Source organism: Oncorhynchus gorbuscha, linkage group LG10 (assembly GCF_021184085.1).
Source record: "Oncorhynchus gorbuscha isolate QuinsamMale2020 ecotype Even-year linkage group LG10, OgorEven_v1.0, whole genome shotgun sequence".
In the NCBI taxonomy this organism is placed as follows: Eukaryota; Metazoa; Chordata; class Actinopteri; order Salmoniformes; family Salmonidae; genus Oncorhynchus; species Oncorhynchus gorbuscha.
The window spans coordinates 43,070,062-43,093,077 of NC_060182.1; the positions used below are offsets into that span (position 1 = coordinate 43,070,062).

At 43.6% G+C, this 23,016-nt stretch overlaps 1 protein-coding gene across 1 annotated transcript in view; it reads right to left on the minus strand.

Moving 5' to 3' along the window:
• The window catches only part of cpne5a (copine Va), a 119,599-nt gene that overhangs the window by 92,872 nt on the left and 3,711 nt on the right, over positions 1-23,016 (minus strand). Inside the window, exon 2 of the mRNA XM_046364423.1 lies at positions 12,246-12,286. Coding sequence (XP_046220379.1) covers positions 12,246-12,286 — 41 coding nt within the window. The remainder of the gene's footprint in view (positions 1-12,245; positions 12,287-23,016) is intronic.

Here is a 23,016-nt window from a genome sequence, read left to right on the forward strand (position 1 = left end):
CTCTGACAGCTAGTGCTTGAAGTTAGTGAGGGAGATATGAGTCTTCAGAGATTTTTGCAGGTCGTTCCAGTCATTGGCAGCAGAGAAGTGTAAGGAAAGGCGGCCAAAGGAGGAATTGGCTTTGGGGGTGATCAGTGAAATATACCTGCTGGAGCACGTGCTACGGGTGGGTGCTGCTATGGTAAGCAGTGAACTGAGATAAGGCGGGGCTTTAACTAGCAAAGACTTGTAGATGACCTGGAGCCAGTGGGTTTGGGGACGAGTATGAAGTGAGGGCCAGCCAACGAGACCGTACAGGTCGCAGTGGTGGGAAGTATATAGGGCTTTGGTGACAAAACGGATGGCACTGTGATAGACTGCATCCAGTTTGTTGAGTAGAGTGTTGGAGGCTATTTTGAAAATGACATTGCCGAAGTCGAGCATCGGTAGGATAGTCAGTTTTACGAGGGTATTTTCACAGCATGAGTGAATGTTGCTTTAGTTTTGCGACATAGGAAGCCGATTCTAAATTTAATTTGGATTTGGAGATGCTTAATGTGGGTCTGGAAGGAGAGTTTACAGTCTAACCAGACACCTACGTATTTGTAGTTGTCCGCATATTCTAGGTCAGACACGTCCACAGTAGTGATACTGGACAGGCAGGCAGGTGCGTGCAGCTATTGGTTGAAGAGCATGCATTTAGTTTTACTAAATGTTGGAGGCCAGGGAGGCCAGGGAAGGAGAGTTGTATGGCATTGAAGCTCGTCTGGAGGTTAGTTAGCACAGTTTCCAAAGAAGGGTCAGAAGTATACAGAATTGTGTCGTCTGCGTAGTGGTGGATCAGAGAATCACCAGCAGCAAGAGCGACATCATTGATGTATACAGAGAAGAGAGTCGGCCCGAGAATTGAACCCTGTGGCATCCCCATAGAGACTGCCAGAGGTCCGGACAACAGGCCCTCCAATTTGACACACTGAACTCTATCAGAGAAGCAGTTGGTGAACCAGGCGAGGCAGTCATTTGAGAAACCAAGGCTGTTGAGTCTGCCAATAAGAAAGTGGTGATTGACAGTCGAAAGCCTTGGCCAGGTCGATGAATATGGCTGCACAGTATTGTCTCTTATCGATGGCAGTTATGATATCGTTTAGGACCTTGAGCGTGGCTGAGGTGCACCCAGCTCAGAAGCCAGATTGCATAGCGAAGAAGTTACGGTGAGATTCAAAATGGTCGGTGATCTGTTTGCTAATTTGGCTTTCGAAGACCTTAGAAAGGCAGGGTAGGATAGATATAGGTCTGCAGCAGGTTGGGTCTAGTGTCTCCCCATTAGAAGAGGGGGATGACTTCGGCAGCTTTCAAATCTTTGGGGAGGTTGCAGGATGCTACAGGATGCAAATTTCAGTTCGAAAGAGCTAGCCTTAGCTTTCCTAACTGATTGTGTATATTGGTTCCTAACTTCCCTGAAAAGTTGCATATCACGGGGGCTATTTTAAGTTTAACGCATTATGCCATTGAATGTTTTTGTGTTGGTCAAGGGCAGTCATGTCTGGAGTCATGTCTGGAGTGAACCATATCTGTTCCTGGTTCTACATTTTTTTGAACGGGGCATGCTTATTTAAGATGGTGAGGAAAGCACTTTTCAAGAATAACCAGGCATCCTCTACTGACAGGATGAGGTCAATATCCTTCCAGGATACCCGGGCCAGGTCGATTAGAAAGGCCTGCTCGCTGAAGTGTTTTGGGGAGCATTTGACAGTGATGAGGGTTGGTCGTTTGACCGCAGACCCATTACAGATGCAGGCAATGAGGCAGTGATCGCTGAGGTCTTGGTTGAAGACAGCAGAGGTGTATTTGGAGGGCAAGTTGGTTAGGATGATATCTATGATGGTGCCCATGTTTATGGATTTGGGGTTGTACCTGGTAGGTTCATTGATCATTTGTGTGAGATTGAGGGCATCAAGCTTAGATTGTAGGATGGCCGGGGTGTTAAGCATGTCCCAGTTTAGGTCACCTAGCAGCACGAGCTCTGAAGACAGATGGGGGGCAATCAATTAATGGTGTCCAGGGCACAGTTGGGGGCAGAGGGTGGTCTATAGCAAGCGGCAACAGTGAGAGACTTGTTTCTGGAAAGGTGGATTTTTAGAAGTAGAAGCTTGAATTGTTTGGGTACAGACCTGGATAATATGACAGAACTCTGCAGGCTATCTCTGCAGTAAGATTGCCACTCCGCCCGCTTTGGCAGTTCTATCTTGTCGGAAAATGTGATAGTTAGGGATGGAAATTTCAGGGTTTTTGGTGGTCTTCCTAAAATAGGATTCAGACACGGCTAGGACATCTGGGTTGGCAGAGTGTGCTAAGGCAGTAAATAAAACAAACTTGGGGAGGAGGCTTCTAATGTTAACATGTATGAAACCAAGGCTTTTATGGTTACAGAAGTCAACAAATGAGAGCGACTGGGGATGGGAGTGGAGCTAGGCACTGCTGGGCCTGGATTAACCTCTACATCACCAGAGCAACAGAGGAGGAGTAGAATGAGGGTAAGATTAAAGGCTATAAGAACAGAGAGTAAAAGGAGCAGGTTTCTGAGCGCGACAGATTAGATTCAAGGCATAATGTATAAACAAAGGTATGGTGGGATGTGAATACAGTGGAGGTAAACCTAGGCATAGAGTGACGATGAGAGAGATATTGTCTCTAGAAACATCATTTAAACCAGGTTTAAACCAGGGCATGTTGAGCAGGGCTCTACAGTGAAATAAGATAATAATTACTAACCAGAACAGCAATGGACAAGGCATATTGACATGCGTAGCCAAGTGATCATAGGGATCCAGTGAGTAGTTAAGCTGGCTGGAGACACTGCGATTTAGACAGCTAGCGGACCGGGGCTAGCAAGCTAGCAGAAGGTTCTTAGAGGTACGTCGCGAAGGAAGAAGTCTGTTGTATCCTCCTCGTGCAGAGCATCCTCGTACAGTTCCGTCTGACCAGCCGTGATGATTTTGCAAAAAGAACCCTCAGGCAGATTATGTCAGTAGTCCGGTCGTAATGGATTAGAAGGATTTTATGTAGTAAAAGGGGTCCATAATAGGTATTGTAGCCCAAGGAGTGGCTGATGGACCTCTTCAGCTAGCCGGGAGATGGGCCTAGCATCTGGTATGAATCGTATGAGTCTGGTATGTTCTGGTATGAATCGCATTGTGCAAACTGGCGAGAGATTTCCTAGCTAGAGGTTAGCTGATGACCGCTAGCAGTGGTTAGCTGACTACTAGCTAGTAGCTAGTTAGCTGGCTAGCTTCTGTTGAGGGATTCTGGTTTGAAAGTAAAGAAAAATACTTTAGAAAATTGCATATCCATGCCACACTGGGTGAGGTGGGTTGCATGAGAGTATATTGAAGTTGAGGTTTCAGAAAAAAATATTAAAAAGATATGCGAAGAAAAAAAATATACAGTGGGGAGAACAAGTATTTGATACACTGCCGATTTTGCAGGTTTTAAAAATCATACAATGTGATTTTCTTCATTTTTGTTTTAGATTCCGTCTCTCACAGTTGAAGTGTACCTATGATAAAAATGACAGACCTCTACATGCTTTGTAAGTAGGAAAACCTGCAAAATCGGCAGTGTATCAAATACTTGTTCTCCCCACTGTATACACGGGACAAGGCGAGGACAAAGACGTCTAACTGCTACGCCATCTTGGAAAGAAATATGGAGATTAGATTAATTGCATACACTCACTGTGATTCCCTGATACCCGTAGGTGGATAGCAATCGTATTGCGGGTGACTCGGCCAATAGAGTGCCCATCCAGCGCTCTGACGTCCATGGGAATGGAGAAGGGCTGAGTTGTGATACCAAGCTCTGACACCAAGGTAGCATCGATAAGTGATTTGGCCTGGTCACCCCATAACAGGGTGGCATGAAGATGGGTGCGAGTAATGGGAGATTGGAAAATCATCGTACGGCTAACCAGAGTACTCGTGCCTACTGATGAGCCTGGTCTTTTCAATGGACAGGTGGAAATATAATGTCCTGTAGTCCCGTAACACAGTGCGTAAATGGTGCGTAAATGTTCCTCTGGAGACAATCAAGGCTCTGAAGGAGGTGAGTCTACCGCCCTCAGCAATTCCCATTAGCACTTGGGTGACGTTGGAGTCTCTCGGAAATGCCTTTGGGGTTTTTGGTGATTCCTCTAAGTCGAGTTGGGAATTGAGGGCAAGCAAAGGCGACAGGGGACAGATTCCCTCACACTCCTACGTTCTCGTAGCTGCCCATCGATCCGGATGGTCAAGGCTATGAGGGAATCGAGGTCCATTGGCAACTCCCGAGCTGCGAGCTCATCTTTGATCACCTCTGATAATCCGTGAAGGTACATGTCGAACAATGCTTCCGGGTTCCAGGCATTCTCAGCCACCAACATGTGAAAATCCACTGCCTAGTCTGCCACTCTATGGGCGTCTTGATGTAGCTGGAGCAGTTTACGAGCAGCCTCAGAGTTCCTCTGTCCAGTGTCTGTGTTCTTTTGACCATCTTAATATTTTTCTTTTATTCGCCAGTCAGAGATATGTCTTTTTCTTTGAAACTCTGCCTAGAAGGCCAGCATCCCGGAGTCGCCTCTTCACTTTTGACGTTGAGACTGATGTTTTGCGGGTACTATTTAATGAAGCTGCCAGTTGAAGACTTGTGAGGCGTCTGTTTCTCAAACTAGACACTCTAATGTACTTGTCCTCTTGCTCAGTTGTGCACTGGGGCCTCCCACACCTCTTTCTATTCTGATTAGAGACTGCTTGTGCTGTTATGTGAATGGAGTGGTGCACAGCGTTGTACAAGATCTTCAGTTTCTTGGCAATTTCTCGCATGGAATACCCTTCATTTCTCAGAACAAGAATAGACTGATGAGTTTCAGAAGAAAGGTTTTTGTTTCTGGCCATTTTGAGCCTGTAATCGAACCCACAAATGCTGATGCTCCAGATACTCAACTAGTCTAAAGGACAATTTTATTGCTTCAATAATCAGGACAACAGTTTCCAGCTGTGCTAACATAATTGCAAAAAGGTTTTCTAATGATCATTTAGCCTTTTAAAATTATAAACTTGGATTAGCTAACGTGCCATTGGAACACAGTAGTGGTGGTTGCTGGTAATATATGCCATTTAGCAGATGCTTTTATCCAAAGCGACTTACAGTCATGTGTGCATACATTCTACGTATGGGTGGTCCCAGGAATCGAACCCACTACCCTGGCGTTACAAGCGCCATGCTCTACCAACTGAGCTACAGAAGGACCACTGATAATGGGCCTCTGTACACCTATGTAGATATTCCATAAAAAATCGTCCGTTTCCAGCTACAATAGTCATTTGCAATATTAACAATGTGTACATTGCATTTCTGATCAATTTGATGTCATTTTAATGGACAAAAATGTGCTTTTCTTTCAAAAACAAGGACATTTCTAAGTGACCCCAAACTTTTGAACGGTAGTGTAAGGCTGCCAATGAAAGGGTGGCGTAGGTGGCTAGAAAGGGTACATTATAGCTGAGTGATGTCTCTAAGAGTGGAGGAGTCAATAGAAATGTTATAAATATAAATTACCATGCCTGCACCCTTCAGTTTCATAAATGCTTTATTCCCACTTAAAAGAGCCATGCAAAACAGAGATGAATGACAGAGTCTGTGTGGGTGAAATTCCCGATTTTATATTAACCTGCAGGGGAGTCCTTTCAGTACAAATTAAAATATTACCTTTTGAAAAGCACCTTGAGTGACTTAATAAGATGTAATAAATGAATGCACATCATCGCAAATCGACTCAAACTACTGGGACTAGCGTTTCTAAGCTTCGATCAGAGTGTATAACTTAATAAATGGAATTACAGGTTTGTGAAAGGAAACAAATACAGTATTGGACCTCCTTAAATGACCTTTAATTTATTTTGGGCAAGGATCTCAGCAGGGAAGCAGTCCTTGGGTAGCTTACCTTCTACATGGACTGAGGTGGTCATGCACGATGGGGGCAATTGGGTTTTCCACACTGCCTACTCCCTTCATATTGAAGAGGCTGGCGGTTCTGCATCAGTGTGGGAGTCCAATTACTTGAGTCATACAGATTAGCTTTCGTAAGCAATTAAAAGCAATTGACTCATTCTGGCCAATTTACAATATGCAAAATGAGAAATCTTTAAATCATTGTTATAGAAACGAGTCATTCCAAAATGGACCAACAGGTAGCTGACAGAAATGATGTTTGTGGTCCCTGACGTGGAGTAAAGAGAAAAATCTCAACACTGTTCCTTTAAAGCTTTGACTCGTTCTTGACTGTCATAGTGCTTAACTAGTTTGGACAGAGATGAAAGTGATATCATAAATGAGGCCTTTTAAATGCAAGGAAGTACAATGGGACAAGTACGAGCAATATACAGTACAGTGAAGAGCTCTCAAACAATGACATCGAATATCTCAAACATCACATTATGTATTTCTCATTCCAATGAAAGAGATTATACTTGGCACTCAATTGTCTTTTCAGGATCCCAACTCCTCTAAGAAGCAATCACCACGCAGAATGGATTTAAGTCAATTAGAGGAATTTGGAAGAGCAAATTCCATGCTTGGGTTAAGTGTATGCATAGGGCTGAGACGCTCATGGAATTTTGGATGACGGTTGTTGGTTAGCCAAATAACCGTGGATACCATAATAACCGTTTGAATAAAGTTTTTTTTAAAGACGCACATTTTCTCCTCTAATCAACATTGACACTAGTTCATCTTGAATAATAGTTTTAAGTCAACAATTAAAACAATGAAACGTTTAAACACTTTACTTCAAAGAATCAACACTCAGGTGCAGCAGCTACTCTTCCTGGGGTCCAGAAACATTAAGTCAGTTACTGTATGTAGCCCATAGTTTATCAATATACACTGAACAAAAATATAAACGCAACATGTAATGTGTTGATCCAATGTTTCATGAGCTGAAATAAAAGATCCCAGAAATGTTCCATATGCACAAAAAGCTTATTTCTCTCAAATGCACACGTGTTTACATCCCCTTTGCCAAGATAATCCATCCACCTGACAGGTGTGGCATATCAAGAAGCTGATTAAACAGCAAGCTCATTACACAGTTGTGCTGTGGACAATAAAAGGCCAATCTAAAATGTACAGTTTTGTAACACAACTCTTTGCCACAGACGTCTCAAATTTTTAGGGAGCGTGCAATTGGCATGCTGATTGCAGGAACTTCCACCATAGCTGTTGCCAGAGAATTGAATGTTAATTTCTCTACCATAAGCCACCTCCAATGTCATTTTAGAGAATTACAACCAGCCTCATAACCGCAGACCACGTGTATGGCGTTGTGTGGGCGAGCGGTGTGCTAAGGTCAACATTGTGAACAGAGTGTCCCATGGTGGCGATGGGGTTATGGTACGGGCAGGCACAAGCTATAGACAACGAACACAAATGCATTTTATTGATGGCAATCTGTTAAGGTATCTGTGACCAACAGATGCATATCTGTATTCCAATGTGAAATCCATAGATTAGGGCCTATTCAATTTACTTCAATTTACTGAGTTACTGATATGAACTGAAACTCAGTAAAATCTTAAAAATTGTTGCATGTTGCAATTATACTTTTGTTCGGTATAGTCATCATTATTGGCTTGGTGGATGTCACTTAACTGAAGCAACACAAATAATGTTATTATGACAGCAGAAGTAGCCTACTAGTAGGCCTAGCTAACGTTAGCAGACTTGAATGAAATAAATATAAAATTACATTTATACATTTACACTTGTACTTGTTTACATGACTTTAATACTCTACAAATGGACTCCTTCAAATAATTTACTCTGGCAAGTTTGCCACAGGAGAACTGCAGAATGGAAGTCGAAACCATCACTTTCGTGGTCGGCTGTGCCCACAGCAACATTTTCAAAATTAGGTGGATAGGAGCAAAGCAGGAAGTAAACGCAAGACGTGTACCCATCAATATGTGCTGTGATTTGTTGATTCAACTCAACTACTAAACAAAATACATTCCATTGCATGAGCCATATCAGTTAACATAATTTGAATGAACATTCTACATTACATATGGAAATTATTACATCACAATCCCAGGCAGCCATTGCGATTGTACCCATGAGTTTACCAGTCAAATTGCCAGGTTTAGAGGTTCCCAGCACGTTCTATTTATTCTATTTCTATGTGTGCTGCTGCCGCAGGGAGGGGCGCGCTGCGTAGTTCATTCCACCAAAACAAAGTTGTATTATTTTCATGGCAGTCATCAACCATAACAGTCGGTTACATGGTTATACGGTAGAAATGTGCCAGCACTACGCATGCCCAGAATATAGTGTGACAATGGGTTAATGGGATATGTTTGGCACAAACACAACATAAAGCTCTTAGACACATGGGTAATTGGACAAGTGCATAGACAAGGCACAAAGTCATTAAGTCATTTAATAATGGACACTCACACACCACAATCTATTTACTACTCACAGAAAAGTACAAGGATAAAGTACTTTGATGTCTGAGCCATCTTTAAATTAGATAAGGGGGAGGGAGCTTACTATGTATTCAGAACATATTCGTCCATTTCCACAAAGCCAGCAACACAAATACACAAAGTGAATCTAATCTAAGTGATTGGCTATGTAGATAGCACAAACTAGAAGAGGTAAAACATCCATATCACATTTCTTCATCACATAACTGGTTGGAGATTAGGCACATCATGCAGATGAATATAATCAAACCAAGTAACTACCTAAATCAATTTAGGACTAAACTCAGAATCCTAGACCCCCAGCTCTGAGTAATTGAGTACTTTGTGGGGCTGTTGCTCAAATCAAATCAAAGTCTCCTGAAGGGGAATAGGTTTTGTTGTGCCCTTTTCACAACTGTCTGGGTGTGCTTGGACCATGTTAGTTTGTTGGTGATTTGGACACCAAGGAACTTGAAGCTCTCAACCTGCTCCACTACAGCCCCGTCGATGAGAATGGGGGCGTGCTTGCTCGTCCTTTTCCTGTAGTCCACAATCATCTCCTTAGTCTTGATCACATTGAGAGAGAGGTTGTTGTCTTGGCACCACATGGCCAGGTCTCTGACCTCCTCCCTATATGCTTTCTCGTCGTTGTTGGTGATCAGGCCTACCACTGTTGTGCCATCTGCAAACTTAATGACGGTGTTGGAGTCGTGCCTGGCCGTACAGTCATGAGTGAAAAGGGAGTACAGGAGGGGGCTGAGGACGCACCCCTGAGGGGCCCCCGTGTTAAGAATCATCATTGCGGATGTGTTGCTCCCTAAACTTACCACCTGGGGGTGGCCTGTCAGGAAGTCCAGGATCCAGTTGCAGAGGGATGTGTTTAGTCCCAGGGTCCTTAGTTTAGTGATGAGCTTTGAGGGCACTATGGTGTTGAATGCTGAGCTGTAGTCAATGAATAGCATTCTCACATAGGTGTTCCTTTTGTACAGGTGTGAAAGGGCAGTGTGGAGTACAATAGAGATTGCATAATCTGGGGATCTGTTGGGGCGGTGTGCAAATTGGAGTGAGTTTCTGGGATAACGGTGTTGATGTGAGCCATGACCAGCCTTTCAAAGCACTTTATGGCTACAGACGTGAGTGCTACGGGTCGGTAGTCATTTAGGCAGGTTACCATAGTCCCTGTGCCCATGAACAGGTTACCATAGTCTGTAATAGTTTGCAAGCCCTGCCACATCCGACGAGCGTCGGAGCCGGTGTAGTATGAGTCGATCTTAGTCCTGTATTGACGCTTTGCCTGTTTGATGGTTTGTCGAAGGGCATAGAGGGATATCTTATAAGCTTCTGGGTTAACGAGACCCACTCGTTGAAAGCGGCAGCTCTACCCTTTAGCTCAGTGCGTATGTTGCCTGTAATCCATGGCTTCTGGTTTGGGTATGTACGTACAGTCACTGTGGGGACGACGTCATCGATGCACTTATTGATGAAGCCAGTGACTGATGTGGTGTACTCCTCAATGCCATCGGAAGAATTCCGGAACATTTTCCAGTCTGTGCTAGCAAAAAAGTCCTGTAGCTTAGCATCTGCTTCATCTGACCACTCCTTTATTGACCGAGTCACTGGTGCTTCCTGCTTTAATTTGTGCTTGTAAGCAGGAATGAGGAGGATAGAATTATGGTCAGATTTCCCAAATGGAGAACTTTGTACGCATCTATGTGTTTTTTATTATTATTTATTTTTTCCCCTTTATTTTACTAGGCAAGTCAGTTAAGAACAAATTCTTATTTTCAATGACAGCCTAGGAACAGTGGGTTAACTGCCTGTTCAGGGGCAGAACGACAGATTTTGTACCTTGTCAGCTCGGGAATCTGAACTTGCAACCTTTCGGTTACTAGTCCAATGCTCTAACCACTAGGCTACCCTGCCGCCCCGTGTGTGGAGTAAATGTGGTCTTTAGTTTTTTTCCCTCTGGTTGCACATTTAACATGCTGATAGAAACAATTTAAAACAGATTTAAGTTTCCCTGCATCCCTGCAAGTTTCCCCGGCCACTAGGAGCGCCGCCTCTGGATGAGCGTTTTCCTGTTTGCTTATGGTGGTATACAGCTCATTGAGTGCGGTCTTAGTGCCAGCATCGGTCTGTGGTGGTATGTAGACAGCTACGAAAAATACAGATGAAAACTCTCTAGGTAGTGTGGTCTACAGCTTATCATGAGATACTCTACATCAGGTGAGCAAAACCTTGACCTCCTTAAATATCATGCAGCAGCTGTTGTTTACAAATATACATAGACCGCCACCCATTGTCTTACCAGAGGCATCTGTTCTATCCTGGCGATGCAGTGTGTAACCCACCAGCTGTATGTTAATCATGCCGTCATTCATCCGTGACTCTGTGAAATATTAGCTATTACAGTTTTTAATGTCCCGTTGGTAGGATATACGTGCATTTAGCCCGTCCAATTTATTTTCCAGCGATTGTGTGTTGGCTAGTATTACGGATGACAAGGGCAAATTAGCTACTCATCGGCGGATCCTCACAAGGCACTCTTCCCACAATATCTTTTCCGTCTCTTTCTCCTGTGAATGACGGAGATGAGTGCCTGTTCGGGTGTCTGGAGTAAATCCCTCTCGTCCGACTCATTAAAGAGAAAGTCTTCATCCAGTTCAAGGTGAGAAATCGCTGTTCTTTTTTCCAGAAGCTCTTTTCAGTCATAAGAGACGGTAGCAGCAACATTAAGTACAAAATAAGTTTTAAAAAATGTGAAAAAACAAACAAAATAGCATAGTTGGATAAGGGCCCATGAAACGGCAGCCATTCTCTCCAGTGCCTTCTTTAGATGTCTGCTGCTATTGTGCAGTTTCATCAGAGCCCTGGTCTCTCTGGCTCTGTGGGACTGCAGTTGTGATAGTAGCCTTAATACGAGTCACTCTGAGCCTGGCTCTGTTTGTCCAGCTGAATCCCATTTCTACCTGCCTTCAACCCAGAGACCCCTGAGCCCTGTCCAGACAGCTCAAAGCTTTCACCCTGGTATGACTTCAACCTGACAGACTTTTGACAAACACATAGTAGAGCTCTCCGAACAACACTATAGCAATAATATTGTATGTGTTGTATAAAGCATCTGAAGCACGGAACAAAATATAGGCCAAGTGGAAGGTAATTTCATTCCTGTGCTCCAAAGTGACCTGTGCATTTTGGAAGTCCAGTTTGGAGAGCAATAAGACATACTCACAACACAGTGAAATGGGAGGCCACGAACAAATGTCTACACATGAAATAGATCTGATTCAAAAACTCCTATTAAGGACTCAACCAGATAACACTGCAGCTGTGGTTGTGTGACTGAGACTAAATATTGGAGACAAGCAGAAAAGAGTGACAAACTGAGATGTAGGGAATAGATAAGGCAACCTATGTGACTTTGAAGAGCAAAATATAGGAGAAATGCTGAGTAAAACAGCTAAAACTGACTATGAACCTGTGATGTGGAAACTCAACAATTTATCCTATGTCATCATATTCCAAATCTCAGAATCGTCCTTAGAAATGTTGACAAATGTCTGTATCCGGATAAAATAAACTGCTTTACAAAAGAAACGAATGCAGCTTAACTGCATAACGGAATGTTTATAATCGTGAAGTTTTTGTAAAAATGATGGAATCAACTCTCTAGAATTTACATGAGTACATTCAGGACAGATAGGACAAATGCACGCATGGAATTTCACACATTCCGATAAACATTCACTCAAAAAGAGAGGCACATACCAGGATCAGACTTGGAAAATGTGTCCACGTCCAGAAGATCCCTAAGGAAATAACATACAGGGGAAATAAAATAATAATCATTTAATCAGGCTGTTATTCTTTCCATAGAGTGTATTCAATGTCACTGCAGCACACACTTGAACATATTTCAACGTAGTCTTTCGTCACTTGTTAGTACATCATTTCTCATGGAAAACACTAGGTAGTTTTCCCACCTCAAAACAAAATCTATTGTATACATCATTCCAAATGCTGTTGGCTATATCATTGAAGAGCTGGAGGCGGGATTTAAGAGAGGAAACAATGGCGATAAACAGACTGAACTGATTATCATTAACATTATTGTCATTATGTGAGATTCTACTTAGCCAGAATCAGATGAACTCATGGATACCATTTGTATTCCTCTGCATACAGTGTGAAGGAGGATAGAGGTAGTTTCCAGAGCCAATGCTAACTAGCATTAGCACAATAACTGGAAGTCTACAGTTACGTAAGTAAGTTCAGCGCTAATTGTTTTCTCTCTTGAATTCTGCCTCCAGTTCTTCAATGATAGCCAACAGCATCGGTAGAAAAATGGCTTAAATGCCAGAATCGCAGTATCCCTTTAACATTTTGCTTCTGTTTAGTGTTCCTCTGTTGTAGAAATATATTTATTCTGTGAGAACAACAAATTAATCATACTTCATGTAAGATTCAGCACAACCGAAAATGTATTGTCAAACAAAATACATAACAAATCAGCCAGTGTACATAGGGTGACGCCAGAACATTTTTGGCTAAATATATGTGTAAGACTGAAGTGACATACCTAATCAATTAGATCACACAGCATCGTAATCAGTGGGTCGAACCTCCTGATAAGGAACATGAACAATTGTTTCTACACCGATTTTGGCCCAGTGCATGAATAATAACGACCTTATTTCATATTACACACCTAAAGAAAATGTCAGTAAAATAAGGTATTTACAGGCCAAAATAGACTAACAACCCAATTCAGAGGCACACAAAGTATATACCTCCATTAATGACAGTCCCAAGATAATAGCACTAGTTTGGTCCATTTACAGGTACTGTATCCTGATTAAGGTCATCACCTTTGAGTAGGAGATAAGATTTTGCTGTCACCACTATAGTACAACAGTTGGTCTGAGTTCAACATCATCCCACATGTATAGGATCAAATGAATGGTGTGATAAGTGTAAAATTATCAGTCACAGTAACCAACTCTTTCCTCCGCAGATGAGGACAGTCTCGTGGGATCATTTCTATATCGTCAGTATTTGAGTCACTGCCATTGGATTCATGGTTCATATTATATCAAAGGGGAAACAACTACTCGCAATGACAGACGTGGCACAAACACCGAGTCTCTCTGAGGAGCTCTGGACCGCAGAGCTGAGGTACATTTGCACCCCCCCCCCGCTGACGTGTTTTTCAGAGAAGGGAACTGTCTGTGCTGGCTGGGTGTCTGTCTCTGTGTGTTCTGAAGAAGGTTGTGAAGCCGAAACGTCAGTGTATGTTATCCCTGATGCAATGAAAATATCTATTTTTTAAATGAAGTAAGCTTCATGTGACATATCTTTGAAAGCGAAGCCATTATACGTTTTCGTTTGGCTGCACTACTTTACCAGGTCAGTGAGTTGAGAATCCCTCGACTCTTTTCCATTTTTCTGTACTCATACCTCAGGTTCATTTTAGGTTGGCAGTTTGCCAGATGCACAACACGTCGAGGAAATGGGTTGATGAGAGGCAGGCAAATGAAACGAATGTTGTAGCTGATTGTGTTGTCCGCTTGAGACTTGCAAGGTTTTGTTAGCTGTGATAAGAGGAGAAGTTGCTGATGTGTCTCACAGAGAACCACCCACTTGTTTCTAAGCATGGAGGAAATCCAGAGTTAAGGCTTTGTAATCTCCAAGGTGACACCATCAGCCGTTCCATTCGCTTTTCAGAGGCAGGGAGGATTATTGTTTGGTGCCAGTGGTGGCTGGTTTGTGACCATGGAATTCTGACCATCCCAGTGACTCTTTTATTTGGACAGAACACGAAGGCCACTCAGCCAAAAATGTATAATCCCATCCCACTGGGGGCACCATGTCATTTTTGGTGGGTAATGATTGGTTAAGGCATTTTTTGAATTCCCTATTTGTTATCACTGCGCTTTCAACCATTTTAAAGCACAACAAAGATAAAATGTGAATACAATGTCAGATGTTTGTATTTGTACAACAACTTAATGTGTTATCAAGACTAGTCATTCAACTGAGACTGCTCTTCTCTGTATCACGGAGGCGCTCCGCACCGCTAAAGCTAACTCTCTCTCCTCTGCTCTCATCCTTCTAGACCTATCGGCTGCCTTCGATACTGTGAACCATCAGATCCTCCTCTCCACCCTCTCCGAGTTGGGCATCTCCGGCGCGGCCCACGCTTGGGATTGCGTCCTACCTGACAGGTCGCTCCTACCAGGTGGCGTGGCGAGAATCTGTCTCCTCACCACGCGCTCTCACCACTGGTGTCCCCCAGGGCTCTGTTCTAGGCCCTCTCCTATTCTCGCTATACACCAAGTCACTTGGCTCTGTCATAACCTCACATGGTCTCTCCTATCATTGCTATGCAGACGACACACAATTAATCTTCTCCTTTCCCCCTTCTGATGACCAGGTGGCGAATCGCATCTCTGCATGTCTGGCAGACATATCAGTGTGGATGACGGATCACCACCTCAAGCTGAATTTCGGCAAGACGGAGCTGCTCTTCCTCCCGGGGAAGGACTGCCCGTTCCATGATCTCGCCATCACGGTTGACAACTCCATTGTGTCCTCCTCCCAGAGCGCTAAGAACCTTGGCGTGATCCTGGACAACAAACTGTCGTTCTCAACTAACATCAAGGCGGTGGCCCGTTCCTGTAGGTTCATGCTCTACAACATCCGCAGAGTACGACCCTGCCTCACACAGGAAGCGGCGCAGGTCCTAATCCAGGCACTTGTCATCTCCCGTCTGGATTACTGCAACTCGCTGTTGGCTGGGCTCCCTGCCTGTGCCATTAAACCCCTACAACTCATCCAGAACGCCGCAGCCCGTCTAGTGTTCAACCTTCCCAAGTTCTCTCACGTCACCCCGCTCCTCCGCTCTCTCCACTGGCTTCCAGTTGAAGCTCGCATCCGCTACAAGACCATGGTGCTTGCCTACGGAGCTGTGAGGGGAACGGCACCTCAGTACCTCCAGGCTCTGATCAGGCCCTACACCCAAATAAGGGCACTGCGTTCATCCACCTCTGGCCTGCTCGCCTCCCTACCACTGAGGAAGTACAGTTCCCGCTCAGCTCAGTCAAAACTGTTCGCTGCTCTGGCTCCCCAATGGTGGAACAAACTCCCTCATGACGCCAGGACAGCGGAGTCAATCACCACCTTCCGGAGACACCTGAAACCCCACCTCTTTAAGGAATACCTAGGATAGGATAAAGTAATCCTTCTCACCCCCTCCCCCTTAAAATATTTAGATGCACTATTGTAAAGTGGTTGTTCCACTGGATGTCATAAGGTGAATGCACCAATTTGTAAGTCGCTCTGGATAAGAGCGTCTGCTAAATGACATAAATGTAATGTAAATGTTATCACTGTGCTTCATGGAATAGCACAACCAAATGATCTGGATTGCAGAAAGGGCCAGTGATCCAAGCTGTTTAAGATTCTGCACAGATGATTTAAGCAATTGTGAAGATCTCCACAGACCTGCAACCTTTGCATGGTATCCTGAACATGCACGCTTTCTATGATTACATCAGAAAACATTTATAGTTACAGTAGGCTAACCTGAAAATGTGGCCATGGTTACTCGTTTTAAGGTTGAATGCTGTTTCATTCGTTTGTAAGATATCCTTAAATGTAGGCTATTTATTACAAAAGTGTTATTACATTTTGTTTGGCTGACAACACAGCCAAACATCAACATTTTAAGGATATCTAATGCTTAGATAGTTTCATCTGAGCCACTGGCTTAAACTTATTCTTTAACTTTTATTTTTGGTTTAGTTGGAGACTACCATTTGTAATATTAGGCTGTAAACTGTATTTCAAGTGTAATTGAACTGTGTTTGGGTGTTAGCACAAACAAATATCGACATTTGAAGGAGAAGTATCTTTTGAGCCACTGACTCTGTCTAGAGATTTATAAATGATATGATGGACTCACATCGCCATCTCAACCAACAATCAAAGTTAAAGTATAAGACTTTAAAGTGCCTTTAAAGACTGATTTGATTTCATTCAGTCCTATTCTTTAACTTTGATTGTTGGTTGAGATGGTGATGTGAATCCATCATATAATTTATTAATTTGTAGTCTAAATGGAATTAAAGCCAGACTAAATCAGTGGCACAGGTGGAACTATCCAAACAGAAGTTCTCCTTCACATATGATATTTGCTGTGTTGACAACAAAACACAATTCAATATCCAGTTTGTCTACAAATTAATAATTGATGTGTTGGATTCACGTCTCCATCTCAACCTAAAATCTTAGTTGAAGAATAGGACTGAACCTAATCTAATCAAGCATTATAAAGCACTTTAAAAAAAAGTTTGATTTGATTTAGTCCTATTCTTTAATTAATCCAACATATTAAAAATTAATTTGAAGATTACATTTGAAATCAACCAAAGCTTGAAACCCTAGGCATATACAGTATGTATTGTCTATTTTTAGTTGAACCCTGGGTTAAATTGAAACAATAACTGTTACAAATACTATACAGGCCTAAATAGTCTCATTGATGATTATATGAATCATAAAGTATGGTTACATTTCATTCGCTCTGTTAAATCTACCCTTTGGAATGACTTCAATAGCAACAGTGAATATACAGTATTTAGTTAATACAAGATTTCCCGATAATAATTTTCCAGGTAGCCCATTGGTAATAGTCAATGACAAATATAAAAGCTAAACAGGGCTGGGCTTGGTTATTAAATTAAGTGATGAGAGAACAAATTAATAGTTGTAGATCAACTCTCCAGTCAGAGGTCCTGCCAGCCTATGGTTTTTTCCTGATAGTGGATATAACGTTAAAGATCTGATGTTGTTTGAAAGGTACAAATTCAACATAGAGTGCATTCGGAAAATATTCAGACCCTTAACTTTTCCACATTTTGTTACATTATAGCCTTATTCTGAAATGGATTAAATATTTTTCCCCTTATCAATCTACACACATTATCCCAGAATGACAAAGCAAAAACACGTTTTTATTTATTTTTGCAGATTTATAAAAAATTAATAACTGATATCAAATTTATATAACATTTCAGACCTTTTATTCAGTACTTTGTTGAAGCAGCTTTGGCAGCGATTACAGCCTCAAGTCTTCTTGAGTATGACACTACAAGCTTGGCACACCTGTATTTGGGGAGTTTCTCACATTTTTCTCTGCAGATCCTCTCAAGCTCTGTCAGATTGGATGGAGAGTGTCACTGCACAGCCAATGTCAGGTCTCTCCAGAGATGTTTGATCGGGTTAAAGTCCCGGAGGCCACTTCTGCGTTAGGGTCGTCGTCCTGATGGAAGGCGAACCTTCACCCCAGTCTGAGGTCCTGAGCACTCTTTTCATCAAGGATCTCTGTACTTTTCTCCATTTATCTTTCCCTCAATCCTGACTAGTCTCCCATTCACTGCCGCTGAAAAACATACCCACAGCATGATGCTGCCAGCACCATGCTTCACTGTAGGGATGGTGCCAGGTTTCCTCCAGACATGAGACTTGGCATTCAGGCCAAAGAGTTCAATCTTGGTTTCATCAGACCAGAGAATCTTGTTTCTCATGGTCTGAGAGTCCTTTAGGGGCCTTTTGGCAAACTCCAAGTGGGCTGTCATGTGCCTTTTACTGAGGAATGGCTTCTGTCTGGCCACTCTACCATAAAGGCCTGATTGATGAAGTACTGCATAGATGGTTGTCCTTCTGGAAGGTTCTCCCATCCTCACATCGGGCTCTTGGCCACCTCCCAGAACAAGGCCCCTCCCCCCCGATTGCTCAGTTTGGCAGGGCGGCCAGCTCTAGGAAGAGTCTTGATGGTTCCAAACTTCTTCCATTTAAGAATGATGGAGGCCACTATGTTCTTGGGACCTTCAATGCTGCAAAACATTTTTGGTACCCTTCCTCAGATCTGTGCCTCGACACAATCCTGTCTCGGAGCTCTACAGACAATTCCTTCAACCTCATGGCTTGGTTTTTGCTTTGACATACACTGTCAACTGTGGGACCTTATATAGACAGGTGTGCCTTTCCAAATCATGTCCGATCAGTTGAATTTACCACAGGTTAACTCCGATCAAGTTGTAGAAACATCTCAAAGATGATCAATGGAAACAGGATGAACCTGAGTTCAATTTTGTGTCTCATAGCAAAGGGTCTGAATACTTATGTAAATTAGGGTTTTCTGGTTTTTAATTGTAATACATTTGCAAAAAAAGGTCAAACTTTTTTTGCTTTGTAATTATGGGATATTGTGTGTAGATTGATGATGACTTTTTATTTGATTTAATCCATTTTAGAATAAGGCTGTAACGTAACAAAATGTGGGAAAAAAGAAGGGGTCTGAATACTTTCCAAATGCACAGTTTGTCATACAAGGTTTGTCAATGTTGAACATTGGTTACAATAATGACATAATCTTGTGGTTTTCACCCTCAAAACAACAGTTTATGTTGATGACTTTTTTCAAATCCAATGTATTATCCACGTAGATTCCCACGTCACAATAAGTTGACAAATGAAGTTCAAACAGTTAGTATGACATTCTATGTCAGTATCAGATATGAGGAATGTAAGTGGAGGCTAGTGGGAGGACAGGCTCATTGTAACGGCTGGAATGGAGTGGAGTCAAACGTGGTTCCCATATGTTTGATGTTTTTCAATACAGTTCCATTCCAGCCATTACAATGAGCCCATCTACCTATACCTCCTCCCACCAACATCCTCTGGAGCTCAGGGACCCTTGAACAGCTTATAGGGCCAATACAGAATACTTACCTGCTACCTCTTTTTTTATTTTTGTATGTAGCCTTAGTTGAAAGTTAATGAACACACATTTCACCTGTTAAAGTGTTATTAGAGACCCTTATAAACTCACATTATTTAGTCATATTGCAAATCCCTTGTGAAACTATAAGTGCTGTTGGTTTTGTACAGTAGCATTGTAGGTTACGGTACATACCGTAGGTTATGCTACAACAAATTGTATCTGTGGTTGATGAATCACAGTTCACAGTGTGTCAGTGCGATTATCTGATGACCTTTCCTGGAAATAACATGCATCTGAAAACAATCACATACTTCTATGGAAAACACTGGAATGGCTGTGAGGCAGACAGCAGAAAATGTAGAAAATGTCAATATTTTCTCCCCAAAAAAGTTATTCCATTTGTTCCTGAGCTTTAGCATACTGTCCTGTACTGTATACAGGCCCAGCCCTCAGCATGAATGTTATCAGCAATTACTCACTTTTTTTCCTCCATAGAACTCGTTGGTATCCGGTTGCTAAGCAACCGTATTTTGTTTGTCTAGATGAAACCAATCTGTCAAAATTTGCTAGCTCACGTCTAAATTCTCAAATTATATGCATACTGCAATTCCAACCACAAAATGTACTTGCCGAAGTAACAAGCTAAATGTTTGTGTCATGTTTGTCATTTATTATCATGTCTTGTCCCTGTGCTCCCCATTCTATTCGTTTCCCTCTGCTGGTCTTATTTGGTTCTTTCCCTCCTTCTATCCCTCTCTCTCCCCCTCCCTCTCTCACTCTCTCGCTCTCTCTTCTCTCTATCGTTCCGTTCCTGCTCCCAGCTGTTCCTATTCCCCTAATCATCATTTAGTCTTCCCACACCTGTTCCCGATCCTTTCCCCTGATTAGAGTCCCTATTTATTCCTTTGTGTTCCGTTCCTGTCCCGTCGGTTCCTTGTTTAGTATTCACCATGCTGTGATTGTGTTTCGCCCTGTCCTGTCGTGTTTTTTGCCTTCATCAGATGCTGCGTGTGAGCAGGTGTCTCTGTCTACTACGGCCTGCGCCTACCCGAAGCGACCTGCAGTCTGTGGCCGCTTCTCTTGTTATTCCCCTCTACAGACTAGAGGATTTCTGTTATTCCCTGTTTGGACTTGAATAAACTCTGTTTCTGTTAAGTCGCTTTTGGGTCCTCTATCACCTGCATGACAGAAGGAACCGACCAAGGAATGGACCCAGCGACTTCAGACGCTCGTTACACTGCCGTCGAGATCCAAGGAGCCATGCTCGGCAGACACGAGCAGGAATTGTCTGCTGCTCGCCATGCCGTGGAGAACCTGGCCGCTCAGGTTTCCGACCTCTCTGGACAGTTCCAGAGTCTACGTCTCGTGCCACCTGTTACTTCCTGGCCTGCCGAGCCTCCAGAACCTAGGGTTAATAACCCACCTTGCTACTCCGGGCAGCCCACTGAGTGCCGCTCCTTTCTCACGCAGTGTGAGATTGTGTTCTCTCTCCAACCCAACACATACTCTAGAGAGAGAGCTCGGGTTGCTTACGTCATTTCACTCCTTACTGGCCGGGCTCGAGAATGGGGCACAGCTATCTGGGAGGCAAGGGCTGATTGCTCTAACAAGTTCCAGAACTTTAAAGAGGAGATGATTCGGGTTTTTGACCGTTCAGTTTTTGGTAGGGAGGCTTCTAGGGCCCTGGCTTCCTTATGCCAAGGTGAACGGTCCATAACGGATTATTCTATTGAGTTTCGCACTCTTGCTGCCTCTAGTGAGTGGAACGAGCCGGCGCTGCTCGCTCGTTTTCTGGAGGGACTCCACGCAGTGGTTAAGGATGAGATTCTCTCCCGGGAGGTTCCTTCAGATGTGGACTCTTTGATTGCTCTCGCCATCCGCATAGAACGACGGGTAGATCTTCGTCACCGGGCTCGTGGAAGAGAGCTCGCATCAACGGTGTTTCCCTGCTCCGCATCGCAACCATCTCCCTCCTCTGGCTCAGAGTCTGAGCCCATGCAGCTGGGAGGGATTCGCATCTCGACTAAGGAGAGGGAACGGAGGATCACCAACCGCCTGTGCCTCTATTGCGGAGTTGCTGGACATTTTGTTAATTCATGTCCAGTAAAGCCAGAGCTCATCTGTAAGCGGAGGGCTACAGGTGAGCGCAACTACTCAAGTCTCTCCATCAAAATCCTGTACTACTTTGTCGGTCCATCTACGCTGGACCGGTTCGGGTGCTACATGTAGTGCCTTGATAGACTCTGGGGCTGAGGGTTGTTTCATGGACGAAGCATGGGTTCGGAAACATGACATTCCTTTCAGAGAGTTAGATAAGCCTACGCCCATGTTCGCCTTAGATGGTAGTCATCTTCCCAGTATCAGATTTGAGACACTACCTTTAACCCTCACAGTATCTGGTAACCACAGTGAGACTATTTCTTTTTTGATTTTTCGTTCACCGTTTACACCTGTTGTTTTGGGTCATCCCTGGCTAGTATGTCATAATCCTTCTATTAATTGGTCTAGTAATTCTATCCTATCCTGGAACGTTTCTTGTCATGTGAAGTGTTTAATGTCTGCCATCCCTCCCGTTTCTTCTGTCCCTACTTCTCAGGAGGAACCTGGCGATTTGACAGGAGTGCCGGAGGAATATCATGATCTGCGCACGGTCTTCAGTCGGTCCCGAGCCAACTCCCTTCCTCCTCACCGGTCGTATGATTGTAGTATTGATCTCCTTCCGGGGACCACTCCTCCTCGAGGTAGACTATACTCTCTGTCGGCTCCCGAACGTAAGGCTCTCGAGGATTATTTGTCTGTGTCTCTTGACGCCGGTACCATAGTGCCTTCTTCTTCTCCGGCCGGGCGGGGTTCTTTTTGTTAAGAAGAAGGACGGTACTCTGCGCCCCTGCGTGGATTATCGAGGGCTGAATGACATAACGGTTAAGAATCGTTATCCGCTTCCCCTTATGTCATCAGCCTTCGAGATTCTGCAGGGAGCCAGGTGCTTTACTAAGTTGGACCTTCGTAACGCTTACCATCTCGTGCGCATCAGAGAGGGGGACGAGTGGAAAACGGCGTTTAACACTCCGTTAGGGCATTTTGAGTACCGGGTTCTGCCGTTCGGTCTCGCCAATGCGCCAGCTGTTTTTCAGGCATTAGTTAATGATGTTCTGAGAGACATGCTGAACATTTTTGTTTTTGTCTATCTTGACGATATCCTGATTTTTTCTCCGTCACTCGAGATTCATGTTCAGCACGTTCGACGTGTTCTACAGCGCCTTTTAGAGAATTGTCTCTACGTAAAGGCTGAGAAGTGCTCTTTTCATGTCTCCTCCGTTACTTTTCTCGGTTCCGTTATTTCCGCTGAAGGCATTCAGATGGATTCCGCTAAGGTCCAAGCTGTCAGTGATTGGCCCGTTCCAAGGTCACGTGTCGAGTTGCAGCGCTTTTAGGTTTCGCTAATTTCTATCGGCGTTTCATTCGTAATTTCGGTCAAGTTGCTGCCCCTCTCACAGCTCTTACTTCTGTCAAGACGTGTTTTAAGTGGTCCGGTTCCGCCCAGGGAGCTTTTGATCTTCTAAAAGAACGTTTACGTCCGCTCCTATCCTCGTTACTCCTGACGTCACTAGACAATTCATTGTCGAGGTTGACGCTTCAGAGGTAGGCGTGGGAGCCATTCTATCCCAGCGCTTCCAGTCTGACGATAAGGTTCATCCTTGCGCTTATTTTTCTCATCGCCTGTCGCCATCTGAGCGCAACTATGATGTGGGT